At 46.1% G+C, this 21,336-nt stretch overlaps 1 protein-coding gene across 1 annotated transcript in view; it reads left to right on the forward strand.

Moving 5' to 3' along the window:
* The first annotated feature begins 656 nt into the window (after positions 1-656).
* Positions 657-21,336, forward strand: part of caska (calcium/calmodulin-dependent serine protein kinase a) — a 140,277-nt gene continuing 119,597 nt past the window's right edge. Inside the window, 1 exon segment of the mRNA XM_069155115.1 lies at positions 657-1,610. Coding sequence (XP_069011216.1) covers positions 1,552-1,610 — 59 coding nt within the window. The 5' untranslated portion in view covers positions 657-1,551.

Raw genomic sequence — 21,336 nt, forward strand, 5'->3', positions numbered from 1 at the left:
AATATGTTTGATAATTCTTTTCATTATTTAGAGGAACATTTATTTATGTGACTATTTAGAGCATACAATTTAAAGAAGTACACACACTATTAAATTCACAAACAGGCCTCACAGGTGGTTTGGTCTTATCTGTAAATAAATGATGCAAATCAAACCACTATCGAGATCTTTTTATTTATTTGCAGCGGTTTCAATGCAACATTTGGAGCTGTCATTGACATTTATGTCAATGGCTACATTCAACAATTCATTTTATGATTGATTAATTTGGTGATTATTTTCTTGATTGATTGATTAGTTGCTTTGTTTACAAAGTGACAGAAACGGTAACTTCTTCAAATGTATTATTTTATCCAATAGCTCCAAATAAATGATTTAATAATGATATAAAACCGAGTTAAGCACCAAATTCTCAAACCAGATAAACTGAAACCAACTGTTTGGCATTTTAATTTGAAAAGTATCTCAATTAAATATTTTCCAAAGAGTTGCTCTTTATTTTCTGGTTGACTGTCTCCTACAGGCTACCATTCACCATCAACATCAGAAGATGTGAAATGTGACTTCTCAGCATAGTTTCTATCATTTATGGACATTCTTCATTTATACTCCTCCTCACTTCCGGTTGGGAACTCCACTTCATTCCTATCCATTGAAAAGGTCCTGAGGAAACTGCGGTTTTAGAAAAACCTTTATGGCGCCGGCTGTCCTCCATGCTGGCTCAAAGCCCGTAACCCTGAAAGGGGAACCGCGGGTAACGGCGTGGCGCCAAAATGGAGGACAGACGAGCAGTTTCATAACTCCCGTGTAGGAGGAGCCTGGGTCTCTGGAAGCTCCGTGGAGCTGAACGACCGGGCAGACGGGCGACGGAGGAGGGATACGAGGTGAACCAACGGCCGGGAAGTGTTGCCGAGCCTCGGGGAAGGAGACGGCCAGCGACGCCTCGGGACTGGACGCTGAAGACTTGTATGGCGAGCCGGGACGGTGTGCGCGCGCTCGAGAAGACGAAAGTGTAACCCTCGCGTGTTCGGGATGTGAGGATCACCGGAGCCCACCTGGACCCGCGCGGAAACCCGAGCCCGATGAACAGTCCCGTCCACGGGCTCCGCTCGGGCACTCCACCCTCCGTGAGCACAGCGTTCAAACCGGGAGCAGACACAGCAGCGGAGCGGTTTACCAACATGTTGGACAACCACGTACTGTTGTCTTAGTGAGACCGGGGCACGACACCGGGAAGCCGCGGGAAAGGTGGGGCCGAACCGGCGGACTCCCGAACCGGATTATTGAGCTCTCCCTGTGCCGCTTCAACCCACAGCGACGCAGCGGTTTTTTTGGGGGGCGGGGGGTCGACGAAGGAGGCAACAACTGGGATTTAGAAACCTTTCTTTGCAACTCTTTCCCGACCGGCCGGCTGCGGACGACACGAGTGGGTTTTGTTTGTTTCTGTCCAGCGGTCAGCTGCTCGTGGCCTTCGTCCTCCCCGTTTGGGAACAGAAGCAGATTTGGGACGCATATTTTGGGGGCTAATTTTTCCCCAACCGGGGTCGGACTATGGCGGACGACGACATCCTCTTTGAAGATGTGTACGAGCTCTGCGAGGTCATTGGCAAGTAAGTGTTGCATCGCCGGTTCCCGTCACTATTAACGGCGGTACCGCCGGTCACCGGGGCTCTCTAATTAGCCCCTCATAATAGCCTGGAGATTTGGCACGCGCGCAGATGCACGCACACTATGAAACGTACACGCGCGCACAGAAAGCGTGGTGGTGTTTGTGGAGTTACTAACAGTGGCCCTGCGGACATTACGTTCAAGGTCCACCCACCGTTACCGGAGGTTTCCGACCGAACGGCAAAACTACATTATCGAACAAAACAAAACAAAACAGGCCTTTTCCGAAACGATCCCAGATGGGGAGAATATTACCTCTTTATGACGGCATAAGCACACGTTTTTATTACCTTCCTCCGACCTGCAGATAAGATCTGTCGTTTACTGTGGCAGCATTTATCACCCTCCTGCGTGGTTTGTGTGCCGCTCAGACACCCAGTACCGGGCGTGATTACCGTGTGCTTTGACCTGGTGGCAGTTGGCAACTTGCTGCAGAGATTAAAGGGCAGGGCGCAGAGCATCATGAGTCATGCACATCTGGCCATCGTTAGGGACTGAAGGTCCAATCCAGGCTACTTGGAGTAAGATCCACTGCCAGGGTAAGATGATGGCAGCAGGGCACGTTTTTGTGCAGAGTCCCAACATTTCAGTTGTAATGGCCATCCTCTGTGGACGATTGCACCGATACAAAGCTATCAAGCATGCTTGTATCCTCTTGGTCTATTATAGCTGCAATGTAAATATGTTTAAGATACACTTATGAGCATTAAGATCGACTTACACTCTGTTTAAGACAATAGCTTCTGTTTCTGCAATATGACTTGAATTATACTGTCGTTGCTACAATTATCTTCCATTAGTAATCCTGTGTTAAATGTCAGGACGAAGCTCATGCATATTCATGTATTATAATCCATTGCTCGCCAGTAGGATGTGGTGACAGGTGTGCTGTGTGAAAGCAGGTATGGTCTGTGAATGTTCCCTTGCTGCTGCTCTGATGATGACTAATAAACCGGAATAGTTAGAAGAATGGCAGCAGGATCATTCATCTCCAGTGGGGTTTTTTTTGCCGGCTGACCCGGCCCTCTGATCCTTTCAGCCTTTGTACTGGTTGCGTTCAGCGTCGTTCAGCCTAATGGCTGCAGCACTGGCACCACACCTGGGACTTTCCAACTTGCTCTGGCAGAACCTCGTAAAGGCCGGCGAGGAGAGAGGCAGTGAATGCAGAGGGAGACAGTCACTTTGTTTTGGTGGTCATCTGAGACAGCTGGGCGAGTGGTGAAAATCTGTTTGAGGGGAAACTTTCTGCTCTGACCGGCGAATGAATGACTGACTGTGTCATCCAAACTGCAGGTCTTGAATGAAGCACTTCATTGGGCGCACAAACACAAGCTCCGTGTGAATCAGGAGCTTGGCAGGCCTGACAGACAGTCAGTCAGTCATAGCAGGCTGACTGGTTAAGGGACTTCTGCGGTGTCACAGAGATGGTTGCCTGTCTGACAGTGTGATAAGAACCTGCTACGCACTGTACATGTTTAGGCAAGCCTGAAAACACTGTGAGCTCTTTTTATCCCACACAGTCACAAGCAATTTCTTACTCTCTCACTCAAACACTCACAAGCATGGCTCCAAAGAAGAAATGCTGCTGCTCTGTCACTTCTCTGTCCTCGTGTATTATGTAACAATATAATAATCACCATTTAAAATATGTCCTCGGCTGAGGATTCGGTGAGACAGGAGGAACACTTCGAATCCAAATGCTGTGAGTCAGCCTCCCATAAGCACACACTCGGTCTGGGTTTTGTCAATCGCACATTGTATTGGACAGATTGTCTGTGATTTTCAGTTTGCAGAAGGAGCGAGTGGCCTTTTATCAGCCGGCCTGCCGGTCTCTGCGTGGAGAGCTGCTGCAGCCGCAGCTTCTCTTGAAGACGCCACCGAAGCACCATGCGGACGAGGGCGTAACGCCCGGAGGAAAGCTCAACCGAATGACAACCCCGCAGTCCGGAAAGGCCTTATTTTAAAAGGATGTCGCATAGGTGGGAGTGTGCGTGTTTTGCAGGGTTGATTACGCAGGAGGTCGTTGTGAATTGTGCTTGGAAAGCAGCGCTGTGCTGTGTGCGTTTCCCCTGGACAGTGTGAGTTGGATGAATGTGGGTGTTGGGCCCCATGGAAAACAGAATTCACTTATGCACATGCAGCATTTTCACTACGCATGACAAGGGTTTCGCCCCGTGTTTGTATTTTTAGAGCGCCGACCTCGGACAAAAGCCCGTCCGTCACCCGCACGTGTGCGAGTGTGTTTTGCGTACATCTGTCCCGCTGCTGTCGGATTGATCCGGCCCGCCGTGCCGCCGCGTCCCGAGGCACAAAAAAGGAGCGGAAAGGGGGCGACGGAGCAAATGGAGACGTTCCGGAGCAAGACGACGGGAGGGAGCAGAGGAAATCTGGGATGGAGGAGGAGAAAGAGATGTTGCGCTGGAGATGGGATAACTGAGGGAGCATGAGAGGTCAGGGGCACAGTAGAGGGAAGCAGTCCATTAGTTTGAGTCACACATTAAGAGACATCCTGCGCCTCCGGGCCACGCTCTCTTTTCTAGTTCATCTTTGGATAAAAGTTGTGTGCGTGTTTCTCACAGTAGGGGACAGCACTACGCATCAAGAAATACACTGTGAGGAAGATGTTTTGCTTTTGTTTTTCCAGAATCCTTCCAGCTCTACGCTGCACTGCAGCTAATACTTGATGACAACAGAAACATACTAATTTCGGCGCATCCGACCACAACTGCGCAGTATCCCGGCTATGATGTCATGGTTGTAGCATCACGATGCGGCCTACAGAAATGTATTGATGCCCACAGTCGACGCGCTCCAGCCGCTGCGTATCTATGCAGCGACCCGTAGGGTGTGTGTTCATGTTCATGACAACTCCTCTGTGAATCAAGCCTAAAACAGGACTTCACTTTTGCTCCGCTGATTGGATCAATGAATATTTGGACCGGCTGTGGATTTAACAGTGGATGTTATCCTATAACATACATCACTGTCGAGGCGATCTGCTCCACTGTGAATGAAATGAATTAGCCTCCATTTGCATACCTCACGGCCCGAGAGGACACTCTGAGGGTGCTGTTCAAAGCCTGAATGTCATGATAACTTTCAGCCCAAGGAGGTGTGTGCTAATGTGTGTGTATGTGCTGCATGTGTCAGTTCTTGCTGTTGTGTGGTGTGCGCCCCCCCCCCCCCCCCCTCTCCCTTCTCCAGAGGGGATGGGGGAGTAGAAGCCCGAGGCCTAGCTGCATCCCCCTGTGCATGTGTCCCATTCACCTCATGTAGTGAACTGACATCATGCTTTAGCCCACAGGGAATAACAACACGTACCAGTTCCCTGTTTCACTGCTGCCTTTTTCAGGTTGCCGTGGAGGAAATAAGGGTAATAACAAGGAAGGTTTGTAAGTGTGTGGCTGCCTGGTCCCTCCTCTTTCCCTCAGGAACAGTAGAGTGTCTTCTTTTGCCAAAGTGCAACGTGCCTGTATAGTTAATTATTGTATTTTCCCTGATGATCCAGCTGCACAGTGCACACTTCAAGTTCATTAAGTTATGAATATCAAACCGGTAAATATGCTTGACAGTTGAATAGGTCTGTAATGCATTAAGAAAATATTGCCTGCATCCAAGCTGTTCCTCAATGTTTTTTTTTTACATTTTATTTATATTTCTTTTGCAAAATGAAACGGATATTTATTTTCTATCACAATTCCACTTAGTGATACTGTGTGTTTTATTTTTTTAAAACATGTCTAAATAATATAAATTGCAGTAAGAACATCATCTAATTGTCAGAATCACATTTCCACTTTGAATTGGTGTAACAACTTGAACTTTCACAGTCACAACAAATAAACATCATCATGCCACTTTATCAGTTACCTGAGTGAATTCTCTCGACACTTTAGTGTTTAATTTTTTTTTATATCTGTCGTATTGAACGCAGCTATGTTACCACCGCTTCCCCACATGCTCGCATTACAGACATTGCTGCACTGCGTTTGTTTTTGATTTCGTAATATTTCTGCACTGCACACTCTTTAGCCACATCCTGCCACAAACACTCTGTGTTCGTGACCCCCGTGCGAGAGTTCACGTGAAACAAACGATTGGGGCTGAATACACCTCAGTGTAGCCGACACCGCTGGATTAAAACATGTCTTGATCGGCCCTGATTCTGATCTTTATGTTGGGATCAGGCCATCGCTCGTTTGCACACATCTGTCCTTAATTACACATGTGAGACACTGACCTATATCCAGACAGGCAGCTCCACTACAAGGAGCCAAGACTCTCAGAGTTGGCCTTGGGGCTTGTTTTGTTAATGGTAATAATCGCGACTAGCTTCTTCTTGCTATTGCTGAGCATTACTGTTGGCCAGCCTCAATGTGTATTGATGAAATGGCCAGAGGGGTTCCACTAATAACCCACTCAGGCCGTGACACCGCCACCAGAGCCCTGGGCTGTGGGTCAGTAGGTTAAACACTGCTCTGTTTACTTGGTTCAACATAAGTGTATTTTAAAAGGCAGCCTGCCTGCCTGGCACTGAACTTAACGGTAGCTGGCTTCACTGCAGAGACTCCCTGGAAAAACAAATCAACACCGTGGGTTAGTTTGAATAATAGCGTCTGGCAAGCTGCCGTATTGTTTTTTTGCTTTGTGTTGTCCATTTCAGAGGCTGCTGTTGAGATGACCAGGCTGGAGACCCGAGATGCTCTCTTTAGCTCCATTTTAATTGAGAGACTGCACTAGTGACTGAAAACGTCCAATTACAAATGCAAAGCTTTTTAATGTGTTAACGATGTGGTAATGGTTGTGACTGAATGGGACCGTGGCCTCATGGGAATACATGGTGCTGTCTCCAGTGTGTGTGTGTGTGTGTGTATTCAAGCAGCTTGTATTATATGATCTTGGCCTCTCTGCAGGGGTTTGGAGGAGAAAATCAGCTGGAAGACTGGTTCCCACATGCACAATTACACATAGATGATAAAGCAGAGAGATCTAACACTGAACCACTGAAATATTTATCCATCCTCATCAAGCAGGAGAAATCACCCCTAGAAAATGCTGGCAGCTCTCCGTGTGCAGTGAGAGGTAAATAAAGCTGCATTTGGCAGCTGGTCGAGCCCTTCACACAGCAGCTACCTGCTGAAGTACCCGCACGCTTTGTTTGGAGTTATGCTGGTTGTTTCTGAGCTGTGGGACGCCTCGGCAAAATTGATCATTTCTTCGGAAGTGTCTTTCTTCTCATCCTACTTTCTGTCAGTGGAGCCATTTAATTGGTTAGAAATACCATATAGTTCCTACGACTTAATTGTGAGTGCACAATTCAAGCAATTTACCCCACTACATTTTCTTCTGCCAGCTGCAAATGAATCAAAAAGAAATATTACCATCTTTTTCTCAGTAACTGATTTAGTAAGTGCAGTCTAGAAAATGTACTCAATCGAGATAGAGTATCTACAGATTATCCACTAAACACAGTCTGACAGACATTCATGGGTACTGCCAGTCATTGCTTCATTTTCAATTAAACATAGATGGTTTTTTTCATCTCCTTCAGCTGGTGTGTTTGCTCAGCAGTATTATAGAGAGAGCAGCGTAAACAGAGCTGCAATCCAGGGACCTCTTCTCACTTTCTTTATTTCCACTTCCTGTTTGCATAGTTGGTAGAAAAAACATCTGGCACCTGACCTTTTTACTAATGGAGTAATCGGTCATGTTCTCCAGATGACGGGGGGGAGCGGCCTGTTTGAAGCACTTCATTTGTCTGTGCAACAAGCAGCCTGTTCCAGGACCTCGACCTACAGATCATTTCCCTATCGGCTCTTCTCTCTGGAATTTTGTGTGAAATTCTCAAAAGATTTCCTACAAATCGGAGTTGCTGAAGTGCTTTACAAGTCATAGCCATCTTTTATGATCGTTTGCACTGTCTGGAAATGGTCTTCAACATGAAACCAAAGTTGCCGTCAACAGTTATTTAATTTGCTTGGCTGTAAAAGCTCGGATAATCTCTTGAGGAAAGAGAAAAAGGCTTGTCAGTGTTTATCGTGTCGGAGGCATGCGTTCAAGGTGATGGTTTCAAAGTGCAGTGAGTCGGGTTTTTTTTTTAATAGTTTCAAAAATATTGGGAAGCTATAACCTTCCTGAAAAAGTATTCCAAGTTATGTTGTGCACTTGCAGTTCATGTCCCAGGGTCAGACTGTCAAGACCGAGTTCACCGATGATATTCTGAGGGGAAACGTTCAGTACAAACAACCTGACCTATTATACAACGCTTCTCCAACATGAGAACACGCCTGCTGATCTGAGGACGTGATTCAGGCCCTGTGTCAAAACACAGTCTCCTCCATCAAATCTCTGTCACAACACTTTATGTTACAGATTCTGTCATCTGGTGCTGGATAATCTCTGATCTTATAATTACCTGTTCATGGACCCAGACGCTAACTCACAATCATTTTCATGATTAAAGAATCCAGTGGTTTAGTCTGTAAAATGTCAACGTCAGCTCAACAGGTCAACACAAACTGCTGGTGTTTATAAACATTACGGCATGCAGTAATCAGTAACCACGGTACTGGTATTTATCATGTAAACAGGGATATGGATATGGATCAAAGCAGGGATAAGCCTCGTAACTGGACACGCACATCCATGTAAAGACACGCAGTGATTTGTAGGATTGATTGTTACCTCTGCCGAGGTGGTGCGGTGGGGGAGGGGGGGTGATTCTTTAAATACGATGACTTCATATGAATATCCACATTCACAGGTTACAGTTATCGTCTGGGATACACATGTACTTGTTCAAACTTTGCGCAGCAAGTAGTCGTCATGGAGATCTCTGGGACGGTGGTTTCATAAGGAGGAACTGGAACCGGTACAACAGCTGCCATTTGAGGCTTCATCTGGGCTCAAGCAGGTGTTGACATCGCTGTCATAGTTATTCAAATGCATCCAGACAGTGGTTGTAGTTGCAGATAAGAGTGGCCCGTTGGCCTCGGCGATGGCCCGTTGGCCTCGGCGAAGGCCCGTTGGCCTCGGTGCTGTGCTCTCAGAGTGCCCTTCTTGTTAAAGTTGCCGTTTTTTTTTCTTGGTTTTTTTGACAATCGATTAATCATTTGCACAGTTTAAAAAAAAAAAAAAAGTAGTAGCAGGAGGCTTGTTATTCTTATCGGGAGGAGGATGTTCAGCCAGCTGTCTTGTCCCTCATACCTGCCCCGTGTTGGAAGCAACCTCATGAAGAGCATTGAAGCATAGTGCACACACAGACTCGCACCAGGCTTATTCACCACCAGTTACATGTGCCCTGTTTTGTGTGTGTGAGCACATCAGTCAGGACCGGAGTTTGTTGTCGCAGCAGGTTTCTGTTGGCTAACAAGGATACGCTACTTTCATTAATGCATTATTATTGGATTGTCTTGCTGCTGACCCATGTGTTTGAATGCTCTCCCACAGTGAAGTCATGTGTGTGTATAATTAGTTCTAGCAGTAGGTTCATAACACACAGACACATTTAGAGAGGTAATAAAGATCTCTGTGCAGTCACTGAGCAGCACAGAAGTACACATGCTAGTTCCCGCAGATCTTACGGGTAAATATCACTGCAGACCAAAACCAGCGCCTTCTTTTAAGGGACGGCTGGTTTTTGGTTTGGCCAAGTCAGAGGATTAAGTTGCCAAAAGCTGCTGATGCAGCCAATGAAATTTCAGCGCTATTTTTTACTCTCCTCCTTTCTCCTGTTTCCAGTTTGTTTTCTTTGCCTCAGTGTCGTTCAATTGGAGCCTTTTCAGTCTAAACCAATTTCCATGCAGTCAGCCAAAGCACACACTGTCACCTGGGTTACAGCTTCGGCCTGCTGGAAAAACAACACCCACCATGTAACACACAGGGAAAAAGCCATTTCCCTTTCAAGCCTGAAAAATGGTTGTGTGGAGTTTTCTAGCAGCTGCAGAGGTCGTCATTCATACTGTCAACCCACACAGAGCATCAGAAGACACTTCCTGCTTTCCCTCTCTAAAACTTCTTCACTGCCTGCTTGCAACCGTCAAAGGTGTGTGTGGAGAGGTGTGTGTGTGTGTGTGTGTGTGTTTGTTTGCACCAAAGATTGAACTTCATGTCGGACATGTGCTTCCACTGACAGTCCGTCCTGTTTGTTCACTATCTACGAAGAGAAAGGTTAAAGTGGCAGGCGCAGTGTCAGAACCCTCCTGTGCTAACGATGCTTTGCAGATGTCGAGAGGCTTTTTGCGATGATTTCATCTGTTTTCACTGCTCTGAACCTTTATTGCTGCAGGTTTCATATGTTGTGAGCAACATTGTAGCTCACCGCCCGGTGCTGACCAGAGGTCTGTTGAATCTTTGCTTTGGTGGGAACGGAACCAGAATCACAAGAAACTGGAATTTGTGCCGTGTCTGTGGCGTAATAAGATCTGAGAGGTAGTGTTGTGCTCGATAATATCAGTGCAACCGGGAATAGTGTTGGTGCAACCGGGAGTAGTGTTGGTGCAACCGGGAGTAGTGTTGTGCTCGATAATATCAGTGCAACCGGGAATAGTGTTGGTGCAACCGGGAGTAGTGTTGGTGCAACCGGGAATAGTGTTGGTGCAACCGGGAGTAGTGTTGGTGCAACCGGGAATAGTGTTGGTGCAACCGGGAGTAGTGTTGGTGCAATCGGGAATAGTGTTGGTGCAACCGGGAGTAGTGTTAGTGCAACCGGGAATAGTGTTGGTGCAACCGGGAGTAGTGTTGGTGCAACCGGGAGTAGTGTTGGTGCAATCGGGAATAGTGTTGGTGCAACCGGGAATAGTGTTGGTGCAACCGGGAGTAGTGTTAGTCCTCCGGTTCTGGAGTCAAGTCATCTGCCAGTTATTTACTAAGCTATAAAGACTCGGTTCTAACAAGGTACGAGTCCATTAAAACTTATTACCTGTTAATTGGAGGGCCACACAGTTTTTCCTTGCTCCTGGGGGATGTGTGTGTGTGTGTGTGTGTGTGTGTGTGTGTGTGTGTGTGTGTGTGTGTGTGTGTGTGTGTGTGTGTGTGTGTGTGTGTGTGATCAAGAACTGTGACTGTGATTTCTCAGTGTGGGTGTTAATGTTTCAACATGTGTTTTCGTTTGCTTGTCATATGAAGCAGGCCGAATGCTTCTCTCTTACTGCAGCGTCATCCAGATGTTCCAACGGCCGACTGAAATAAACATTTAATTCTGTTTGCATCGCTGCTGAATCAGACCCAAATGCTTGTTGATTTACGCATACGCGCGCGCGCGCACACACACACACACACACACACACACACACACACACACAGAGAGAGCTACAGGCCATGTTCATGTTGTATGTGCGACATGCCCACATGCTTATACTCCATGGCTGCGTGTGCATTCAGATGAGCCTGATGTACTCTGATGGTGGCCGCTAGTGTAAACTAGAATAGATGCATTTCATTTGTTTCATTCAACTTGCCATTATGGGTTTTGTGTTGAAAATGTTTTCTGAATGGTGATAATGGGCTCCTGAAAGAGGAAGTGCTCGTCTCCTGTCGCAGTGATAAACGGTGGTACACTCCATCCGGCCTGCTTCCTGAACAATGGCTGATATCGATCAGATGAGGTTGATCTGTGTGTGTTGGGGAAGTTGATTTGAGAGGAATGCACAGATTTAAGGGGCCAGCGTATTTCGTCATAATTGTTTGCAACATGGTTGGATACCATGAACCCCCCACCCACCTACTTGTAGCGCTCATCATGTAAACTGCTGAGTGCAACGTAATGAACGGCTTCCAGGAGAGACCGTCGATCTGATGTGCATCATTATCCTCATATTTAAACAATATCACATCTGCCCCCTCTCTGATGGCTGTCTACGCCTTTGAATGCAGCCGTTGGGAATGATTATAATCTCTTTTGATTTCCGACACGTACAAACACGTTCTGATGTGGCGCTTATATACACAAGAATACACTCCCACTCACACCAACCCACTCACACCATCCCACTCACACCAACCCAGTCACATGAGCCCGGTCCTTTTCAGTCCCTCTGATCTTTCTCATTGCAATTCATGTCTGTGCATGTGCAGTGTTGTACAGACATATAGAAAGTTAAACACACACACACAACAGGCTTATCCACATTTTGACTGTGGACATCAACCTGCACCCACTGACCTGTTTATTCAAAGTCTGTGGCCTCACTGTAGCTCCCACCTGGGTTTGAATCCTTTCTAGTGGCTGTGGAGGAGATGGACTGCACGGCACGGCGGTGTGTTTGAGCATGCTCGTCACGGCAGGCCCGGCCACAGAACACCTCACTTTAAAATGTGTCATTTCAATGATGCACTTGTGTTTGACTCGGTTTGAATCCCGTTTTATTCTGTTGGCTGCGTATTGGGAGATACTTGGTGGTCTGCCGCCAAGCGTGGCACCGCCCCCCAGAAAACGGGAAAAGGAAACTGATTTGAAAAGATACAAAACAAGAGAAGTAAATGGAAGTGAGCGATGGAGGCAGTGTGACGCGGTGGAGAGATAAGGTTCGGGTTTTTGAGACGTGTCGATGCAGAGGGCCTTAACAGGCCTCCGTTTAGCAGGATTATAATGGCTGTGTTGACATACTGTCTGACAGATGGGGGACACGTGCCCCGTGTCCCAGACCCATTGGAAGTGCGACTGGGGCTTTGGTGACACAGAAGCAGAGCAAGACTTGCTCTGGTGAGCTCGGTGGAAAACCATATTGTCTTGCTTCAAGCCGCCACAATCAGTGCAGTGAACGATTACCACTTCAGTTCCCTCTTCATGTCCCAGTCTCTGCTCAGTCTCTCTGCTTTCCCTCACTCTCATCTACAAAACCGCTGCTATTTAGGACTGTAAATAAGATACTAGCATCTCAGTTATTCTAGTTATTATATTTTATATCGTTGTGGTCCAAATTATAAACATTCCAGGAGTTTTGGCTGGTTTTGGGAGAGACTGTTTGTCTTTTAGAAGCAATGCCTCATTTGTGTATCAGGCAGCGATCACAAGTTTTTTTTAATTTGTAAAAAAAAAGTCAAAACTCACATTGGAAAGTGCACATGTAAGTGGTGGTGAAATCACATTCAAATCCAAAGAAAAAAGAATTTAATAAAAAATAAAAATAAAAAAAAGGATATAGCTATTCAGCCCTGAATTTGAGTATTCGTTGACATGATTCAGCTCTTCAACTCTTTGTCGTGACCCACTCTAGATGGTAGCAATGCTACATTTATTTTAACACTGACACGCTCCTCTCACCACGAGCCATGTGATATTTCTACGTGTGCACTGCTCCACACACACACACACACACACACACACACACACACACACACACACACACACACACACACACACACACACACACACACACATACACTCACACAAAACCAAACCCTCCACGCACCGTGGGCTCTCTGACTGCTGTTGTGTCCCTCCTCCTCCTCCTCCTCCTCTTCCTCCTCCTCCTCTTCCTCCTCCTGCCCTTGTACGGTGTCTCTGCTCATGTTTGTTCTCTTGTTTTTCAGTCTGTCATTATCTCCGATGAAGCTGTCATTACTCATCTCTTCTACACAAGTGTTCATAGAACTCCTGCTCAGAAAGGCCGTACATGGACCTCCTGCAGCCGTAGCAACAGAAAAGACACGAAATGACAGGCCCTGTTCACACCGGGCATCGTAGCGCGTCTCTACATGTGCCTCAAGTGACCACCAAACTTTTACTTCCCGCTTATATGCAAATAAACACATAAATCACAGAAATAAACAAGTAAGTAAACATGTAGAGAAATGCGAGTTGAAGTAGGTATAAAACAAAATGAGACATCATTTGCTCACTCCAGCCTCATTTTAATGTGTCGTCAATGAAAGTACTTCTCATGTCTTTCAAATTTGCAAATGCTTAAACACTCGTTTGTAATTTACAACCTGAACCGTCAGGCTCAACCAGATCGCGTCAATTCGGGTTCAAATTATTGAATTCTTCCAGCGGGGTTTGAGAGGGTCTGACTTTGAGATGGTTGAATGAACTGTGCAAGTCTTTCACAGCTGTTCGTCTGATCTGTGGCAGAAATTACAGACGAGGTAAACTGGAAAAAAAACAGAAGACTTTGGGGAAATAAGCATCAGGTAGAATGTATACAGTCTGTGTTCATTCACTGAACAGCTGCTTTATGGCCACCTGTTCAGCTGTGCATGTGAGAATCACGCTGGATATTTCTTCTCTGTGTAATTATTACAGTTACTTGCACAGAAGACGTCAGAGGAGTCCGTTGTCCTTCAGTGTGGCCTAGGACACGTATGCAGCCCGCCTCACCTCTGAATGTGGTCTGAGCAGGTTCAATGTGTCATCAATGCATCCCAGGTGCTTTTACATCTTCACTCTTAGCTGAACACTTGTGATCAGACTGCCCAGGATGCATTTTTACTGCCAGGTGTGAACGTCGCCACAGAGCAGTACCACCGTGGATGTTGTGGACGTGGAGGCCCCTCTGTCCTGCCGTGTGAAGCACTGTGGTGCGCCGACGGCTCTCAAACTGCACGTGAGAAAAAAATATTCTTGAAAATATCCCGTGTCTAGATCTGTCAACTAAAAACGCAGCCGCCCGAACTTGTGTCAAAAACAGCCCTCGCTCCTGCTCCTTTCACCGTGTCCCGGACCTGGTGAAGAGCTCGCAGTGTTAAGTGACTGCTTGTTTGTTGATTCAGACTGGTATGGATGTGTTTGTGCTGACGTAGTGAATAGTCTGCTGGAGATATGATAAAGTGTGTAACTGGCTGGCTGTATTGACTCACACACTCACCCCTCTCAAATATTTGCCCTCTTCTCTTCCCATCTGTGGACACACCTCCCAGCTGTTTGCTGCTGGCGGATGAGGCTGGATTAGTGGGAGAGATGAGAGGATGAGTTGAGATCAGGTGCTATCTGTAAGAATGAGTCATTGATGGGAGGAGGAAGAGGAGGAGGAAGAAGAAGAGGAGGAGGAGGAGGAGGAAGAAGAAGACGAAGGAGAAGAGGGAGAAGAGGGAGGCAGGATCACCCAAGCTGTTACTCTGGTTTAGTGGCCCTGTTCACACCTGCCGTCATGTGTCTCCGGTGATCCGATCACAAGTGCACCTGCTGTTACAATGCGTCTCAAGTGGCCACTCGTGATTGGCTGTCACTTCCCTGCCTTACATGCTTATAAACACGTGCATCGTTTTCATTTGTAAAGACCACATGCGTTGCGGGTTTAACCTGCAGGAGACCACATTGCACTTCCTGCACCTTGTGTGTCAGGATTTAAGGAGAAATAATAAAAACCACTGCTTTCTTCTTGTTCCGTCAGAAGTTCCGCACTTCTACTTTACGCCAAGGAAGTCAGCTGATTCGGCCGTTCTGTTTGGTCCCGGGTGCATTCACATGCGCACTGCGGAAAAAAAGAAATGGTGGCCCTCTGCGGCTCAGACCACCTGTGAATGTAGCCTGAGCGATTGGATCTCGATGCTTCCTCTTTGCACTTTGGATTAATTTACACCCGCCGTATTCAGAGATGTTCACTTGTGATCAGATCACCCGAGTTACTGTTACTGACCGGTGTGAACAGGCCCGGTGTTACAGCCACCAGGTGGATGGAATATACACCCTGTCACAGGAGTCTCTGCTGTTGTCTTCATCATCGATACTAATACGTGGAATTGTAAGAAATATTAAGATTATAAAATATTGCAATTACTCAGAGGTGGAAATTTGATCAGTGTGTATAAATAGTGTGTGGGAGTGGAAGTGTGACAGTATTTATTCAAGAATAAGAAGTTAAACCCATGTTTATCCTATTAAATGAAACATTTGTTTAATCATGCTGCTACAACAAGATGATAAAAGTCTTAATAGGCACATTTTCTCTTTGCGTCAGTTTGTTAATGGTCTTCTGTATTTGAAAACCACAGTTACTGCAAGTTGTTATTGTAAAACCTGTTTTTTGTTTGTTTGTTAGTTTTTGGCATGAAATGAGCTCCATACAGCTGTTTTTTTTGTCACGTATGACAAAACAGACAGATATCTAAAGTGTTGTCTGTGTGATGTGAGTCAGGTGGTTGAAGTGCAAGCCTGTGGTGTTAGCTCCGCCCACCATCTGACAGAACAACCACTGCGGGGTGGTGGTGGAAGACGTATTATTTACTGCTTTTCTTTCCCCCCGAATTTTCATCACTGACATGCTCATAATGCTGCAAATGAAAGGGCTTCAATCAGAGTTGCACAGCCTCAGTCACCACCATGCTACCTCATTCTGTAGAAGGGACTTGAATGACATTTATTTAAATGAAAAATCTTTGAGATTGTTACTTTAAGAAGGGTTTTGAAGTCAGTGACTTCAGCTTGGAGAGGGGAAAAAATGTGCTGCAGGCAGTGCTGTTTTTCCAGCTTTTACACACTGGCAATAACTGTTCTCACACACACACACACACACACACACACACACACACACTCACACACACACACACACACACACACACACACAAAAGTCACACATCCTCAGCGATAACACCACCATTCAGTAGTTTGGCATGTCTTCACATCTGGAGTCACCTCAGTCAAAGCATCTGACCAAACCAAGCTGCAGGTTCATTGTTGGATTGTTAGTCTGTTGGGGTCAAGTAAACATGCAGACGTTTGTTTCTGAACGGAGAGAAGCTCTGGCTGTTAAACACTCGGATTTTTACAAGACCTCTATTTGGTCAACAAATATCACACATTCCTGAGACCATCTTCACACACACACACGCACGCACGCACACACACGCACGCACGCACACACACACGCACACACACACGCGCAACCACCCACCATATGGTTGCCCAGACAGTAACACAGTATTGTGTTCATCTCTTAGTGGCATATGTGCGTGTTTACTAAAGCACTCGAGGAGAAAGAAGTGGTGTTTGTGTTTGTGTTTGTGTAGTCTGATATCTGGGGCTTATGCTTGTCCCCAGTCATGCCCACCGTGCAATAGTGTTTGTACATAATGAGCCAACACAACTAATTGCATCTAAATAGCATCCAGCTATATTCTGGTTTCTGGATAAATCTGTTGACACCTCAGGCCCCGAATTTATGGGAAGGCGCACGCTTCAGTTTCAACTGTGACCTTTGAGGTTCTCTGCTATTATGCTCTTTGAAATACCGTCGAGAGAACCATTCTCACGTGTACACACAATCAGACTGCGTGACATTACTTAACACAAATTAAATGGAGACCTGCAGGGAAATCTGCACTCTCCTCTTTCTCTCACCGTCGTCTTCTCTCTTTCTCACTACGGTCTTCAAAAAAAAAAAAAGCAATCGTAAATGATGTAACGATGATGCATGCGCTGAAATGAAAGCGAAAGTCTTCTACCGCTGTCGATAAAACGGGGAAGATAACGGCAGAGTTGTCCTTGCAGCCAGAGATCAAAGCGGGGTTATCTTGAACTGCCGCAGTAACCCGGCGACGACGGGAATAACTGAGCGGCCCGGATGTCCAGGAGTTAACGACGAGGTCAGCGCTGTGTATTAAAGTCCGAATGTACCAAACCAACAAAGGATGCTGCAGTAACCTCCACGTCAGAAAATGTTCAAACACGGTGCCGCTCGGACCTTCACTGTCACGTCTGCATCAGACAGCGGCAGCCTGCGCTGCATCCGGCGGTGTCGGGCCGACGGCCCGCTGTCGGATCCCATCAGAGGGTTTCCTGTCAAAACTTCTTAAGCGTGTGCAACGGGCCCGTTGGGAGGGAGGTGACACCTGTCAGCATCTCTGTCACCAACACGTTGAAGATATTGTTCACGGGAGATCTGTTCGGAGGGCTCTTCGACAACGGTACCGATATCTTGACTTTGATACCGGTTCCTGGTCAATACTGTTCGTGATGATATTTGTTTTTATAAAATCCATTTAAACAACAACAACAAAAAAAGACATCACACATTACCGCAGGTCCTTAAGCTGCCATGCGGTTTTGGTACGTTTCGACACTTTTCTGCCATTTCGACTCATTTGCAGGGAAATGCACGTTTATCAACTTCCCACATGAACAAGCTCTGCTGTTAATATTGTCAGACTTCATGTCCGTGATGCTCTCCATCTCTGTCAGAACTACTCTGAGCCCAAGCAACACCCAAAATATTTCACCTCAAGATTTATTCAAAAAAACATATAAATCAGATAAAAGCAGCCAATCCTCCTATTGATGAAAGGTTCTCATTTTTGATTGATAACTGACTTTATCAATTAATTGGTTATCAAAAGTAGTGTAGAATCATTTCAAGATGTATTGCAACCACTGGACTGACTGAATAATCAGCTGCTCTTTTAAAATATACCAGAACAACCACTAAACTCTGTGTTTTATTTCCCGTTCGGTGTTTTTCCCGTCGGGCAGCTGAAGCAGCACAACGTAAACTCGACCTATTAATCAAGCTGGAGGGTAATTGTTGCACCGGGACACCAATTACTGTTTCATGATTGCAAAGTTGTCTGACAAAAATAAACACAAACGGGGAAAAAGACAACACCCAGTTGTGCGTGGACTCGAAGCAGCCTCCGTCTGTGCCTCCGCTTCCTCGTTGGCACTGAAAGTGTTTGGCATTTTCAGATCTGTCCTCACTGGAGAGCAAAAGCTCCGGGTCGTGGCGCTAGATGCATTTTCAGATTTGGTGGGGAGGACGTCTGCGCATCGGAGTGAAAACGAAGGCTCGGAATTAACATTCCTCTTTTTCGCGGTTGCTCGGCTGCGTGATCTGTGCGTGTGAAGGACTCTGCGCTGTCGGTCCGACTAAGTGTCGACACCGCGGGGTGCCGGCGACTCTCTTTCACTTAGTGCTAAAGTGGCTACAGAGAAGAAAGAGCTTTGTGTTGGTGTGCATGTGTCCGTGTGTAATCATGTGTGTGTAAGTCGGTGTCACCCTGTTTATGCAAGGTGTGTGTGATCTCTTCTTGTTGCCGTGTGTGTGTGGTGTTGAGCGTGTGACCCTTGTGTGCGTGTGTGTGTGTGTGTGTGTGTGTGTGTGCGTATGTGGGCTAATCTTAGCTTTAGTTTGGGATTAAGAGACATAAGCACATGACGAGTGCTACTGGACGGAGCTCAGTAGTAACAAGCTGCACACCAAGAGTCAGGCAGATGACCAACGCATGCAAGGCCCAGTCTGGAGGAAATATGTCACACTTGCACTTCTATTTATTTTGATGGCGGGGATGTCAGAAAGCCTGCTGATAGATGCAGACGGGGTCACTATAGGACATCTCTCTGCCACGATGCTTTAGGAGGTGTTACTGATTTTATTTGAACATTTCTGTTTCAATTCTGCTTCTTCATCATTCGTCATCAGGCAGATGAAACATAATATCTTCCGTGGAGCTGGAAGGTCGCCCTACGCCGACCGAGTCAACGCTCTCCTCCTCTTCCTCTGCTTTTGTGTCAGTGGTTTTAAAATCCCCGTCACAATGGGAAACAACAAGGACAACCTCGCAGCAGCAACCTACACGCAAGAAAAGTTGTTATACAGATTTACTTCATGCATTAAGTGGAGTCCGACATGACTGATTGCCTGGAGCCAGTAAAAGTTAATGCGGGGGGGGGGGGCAAAATGTTTGGCTGGTCAATTGTATGTTCTTGGAAGTAGCGGCCAATCAGAGGCTACAGTTTGAGCCCGTTGTTGAAATGCATACAACTTGTTGTTGTGTATAATAAATCACCAAAATGATGGAGAAGGTGTTACTGTCATGTTGTGGCCAGTGGAAGTCTGACCTACTGGCCGAGTGGGCCGGTGGGGAAATATGTTACGTTGAACCCTGATTAAGGTCGGTCTGCTTGGTTCTTTTCAATCTTTTGGATTTATCCATGTTAGTACCAGCCCCCCCCCCCCCTTCCTCCTCCTCCTTCCTCACCCATGGCACTATTTTGCAAGAATTCCTGGCTTAGCGCTGCCCAAGAAGATTGGGATTGGTTCAAAGAAAAAGAAACGAGCCACAGTGTTTTCCGCCTGCAGCAGAATCCTTTGTGTGTGCAGCCGGACCGTTCTGCAGCACCGGACCAGCGAGGTGGACGTTAATCCGGCCATGTGAGAACAGCGTGAAGCAATGACAGGACTGCAACGTTCCTCTTGTTAACCCATGAACAGATATGTCCTATTTCCACGTGGTTATCTGTTGGGTTTTGTATCGGCATCATGACAACGTGCATACGATTCTGTATATTGTGTATTGTCAAATTAAAATGTTTCCTTTTTTGGTGCAATCAGGACAGTGTTATCTGCAATTGCGTTCATCAACATCGCCGTAACATCCAATCTTGTTCAATCTAAGTAAAGTCTCATTTCCTGATCTCGATTACTAATGTTATGAAATAGTTTTGCAGCAGTTCAGGTTTTTAGTCACATCGTATTCATTTCCTTTGCCTTTCGCAGTGCTTTAATTGCATCACATGAAGAGCTCGCTCCATTCATTTTTTATCTTGATGTCTCCTCCTCATATTTTGAAAACACTAATGCAGATTAAATCACACATTGACATGTCAATTTTCTGAAAATTCTGTTGAAATTGCCTCTGTGTTTGGATTGAAAGCTGGCTAACGGCTCAGATAACGATTAAACACATTAAAACACAATTTGGTGAATATTTAATAAAAGGATACCTGTACATCAAGCACTAAAGGGCATTAGAAATCGCCAGAAAGTGTAATTTAAACATGATTCTTTTAAAAGCGGCCTGTAATTGTATAAAGACGCACGGATTAGTCTGGGCTTGTTGCTGTAGGCAGTGTTGCCTTCACAGTGTCATTTTGTCGGCAGCATTAAACTGTTTAGTAAAAACATCAGAGCGCCTTGCTGCTGTCACGCAGCACCATTTCTGATTAATGACAAGTGGAAACAAAAGTGAAATCCTCCAAAATAAATTACAGCTTGAAGTGGGAGGTTTTCCTGTTAATGTCCGACCATACGTCTGCGCTGGCACTGACAACAAGACACGAAGCCACGGATGATTATTCATTTCAGACGAGCGATGACATTTGGGAGGGAAAAAAAAAAAAGAAGGCAGATGGCAGGTTCACACTCTTCGCCAACAACAAACAAGAATCTCTGCCAGAATTACAGAATGCAGAGACGACTGTCCACGGTAGGAGGACTGTGTTCAAAGACGCCATGTCCCGTCAGACTGCTGAAAAATAGTGACAATAGAAACGTGTGCTCCTCGACCACGAACAAAGGCTCGGAGGGAAACGTGGTTTCACAAGAAGTTGGATTTCAAATCAATAAAAGTCATGTTTCCTGCATATTTTGTAGATGTTCGTGCAGTTGAATGGACTTTAGAGATGAAAGTGATAAAACAGTAGGTTCACAAACCTCGTATTTGTACTGCATCAAATTTAGCAGAAACTTTCATGTTGGTTGTGCGCTCCAGTTTGAGGTGTGAACAGGTTCACTCGCTCCGCCGCTCACAACAACCGCTGCAAGTCAGGAACTGATGATGATCGAGCGACAACATTTGTACCAGAGACTCGTTCGGGTTTTGTCTCCGTCCTGCTCCTGCAGACGAGCGGTAGTCTCGGAACGTATTGATTCGCCCTCGTACTTAATGAAATGGATAGAAGACGACAAATAAAACAGATAAAGGGCGGTCTGTGATTGAAGTGATGTCAGGTACACT

The sequence above is a fragment of the Embiotoca jacksoni genome, unplaced genomic scaffold (genome assembly GCF_022577435.1).
Source record: "Embiotoca jacksoni isolate LCO1_2020_lvr unplaced genomic scaffold, fEmbJac1.0.p SCAF_2, whole genome shotgun sequence".
Lineage (NCBI taxonomy): Eukaryota > Metazoa > Chordata > Actinopteri > Embiotocidae > Embiotoca > Embiotoca jacksoni.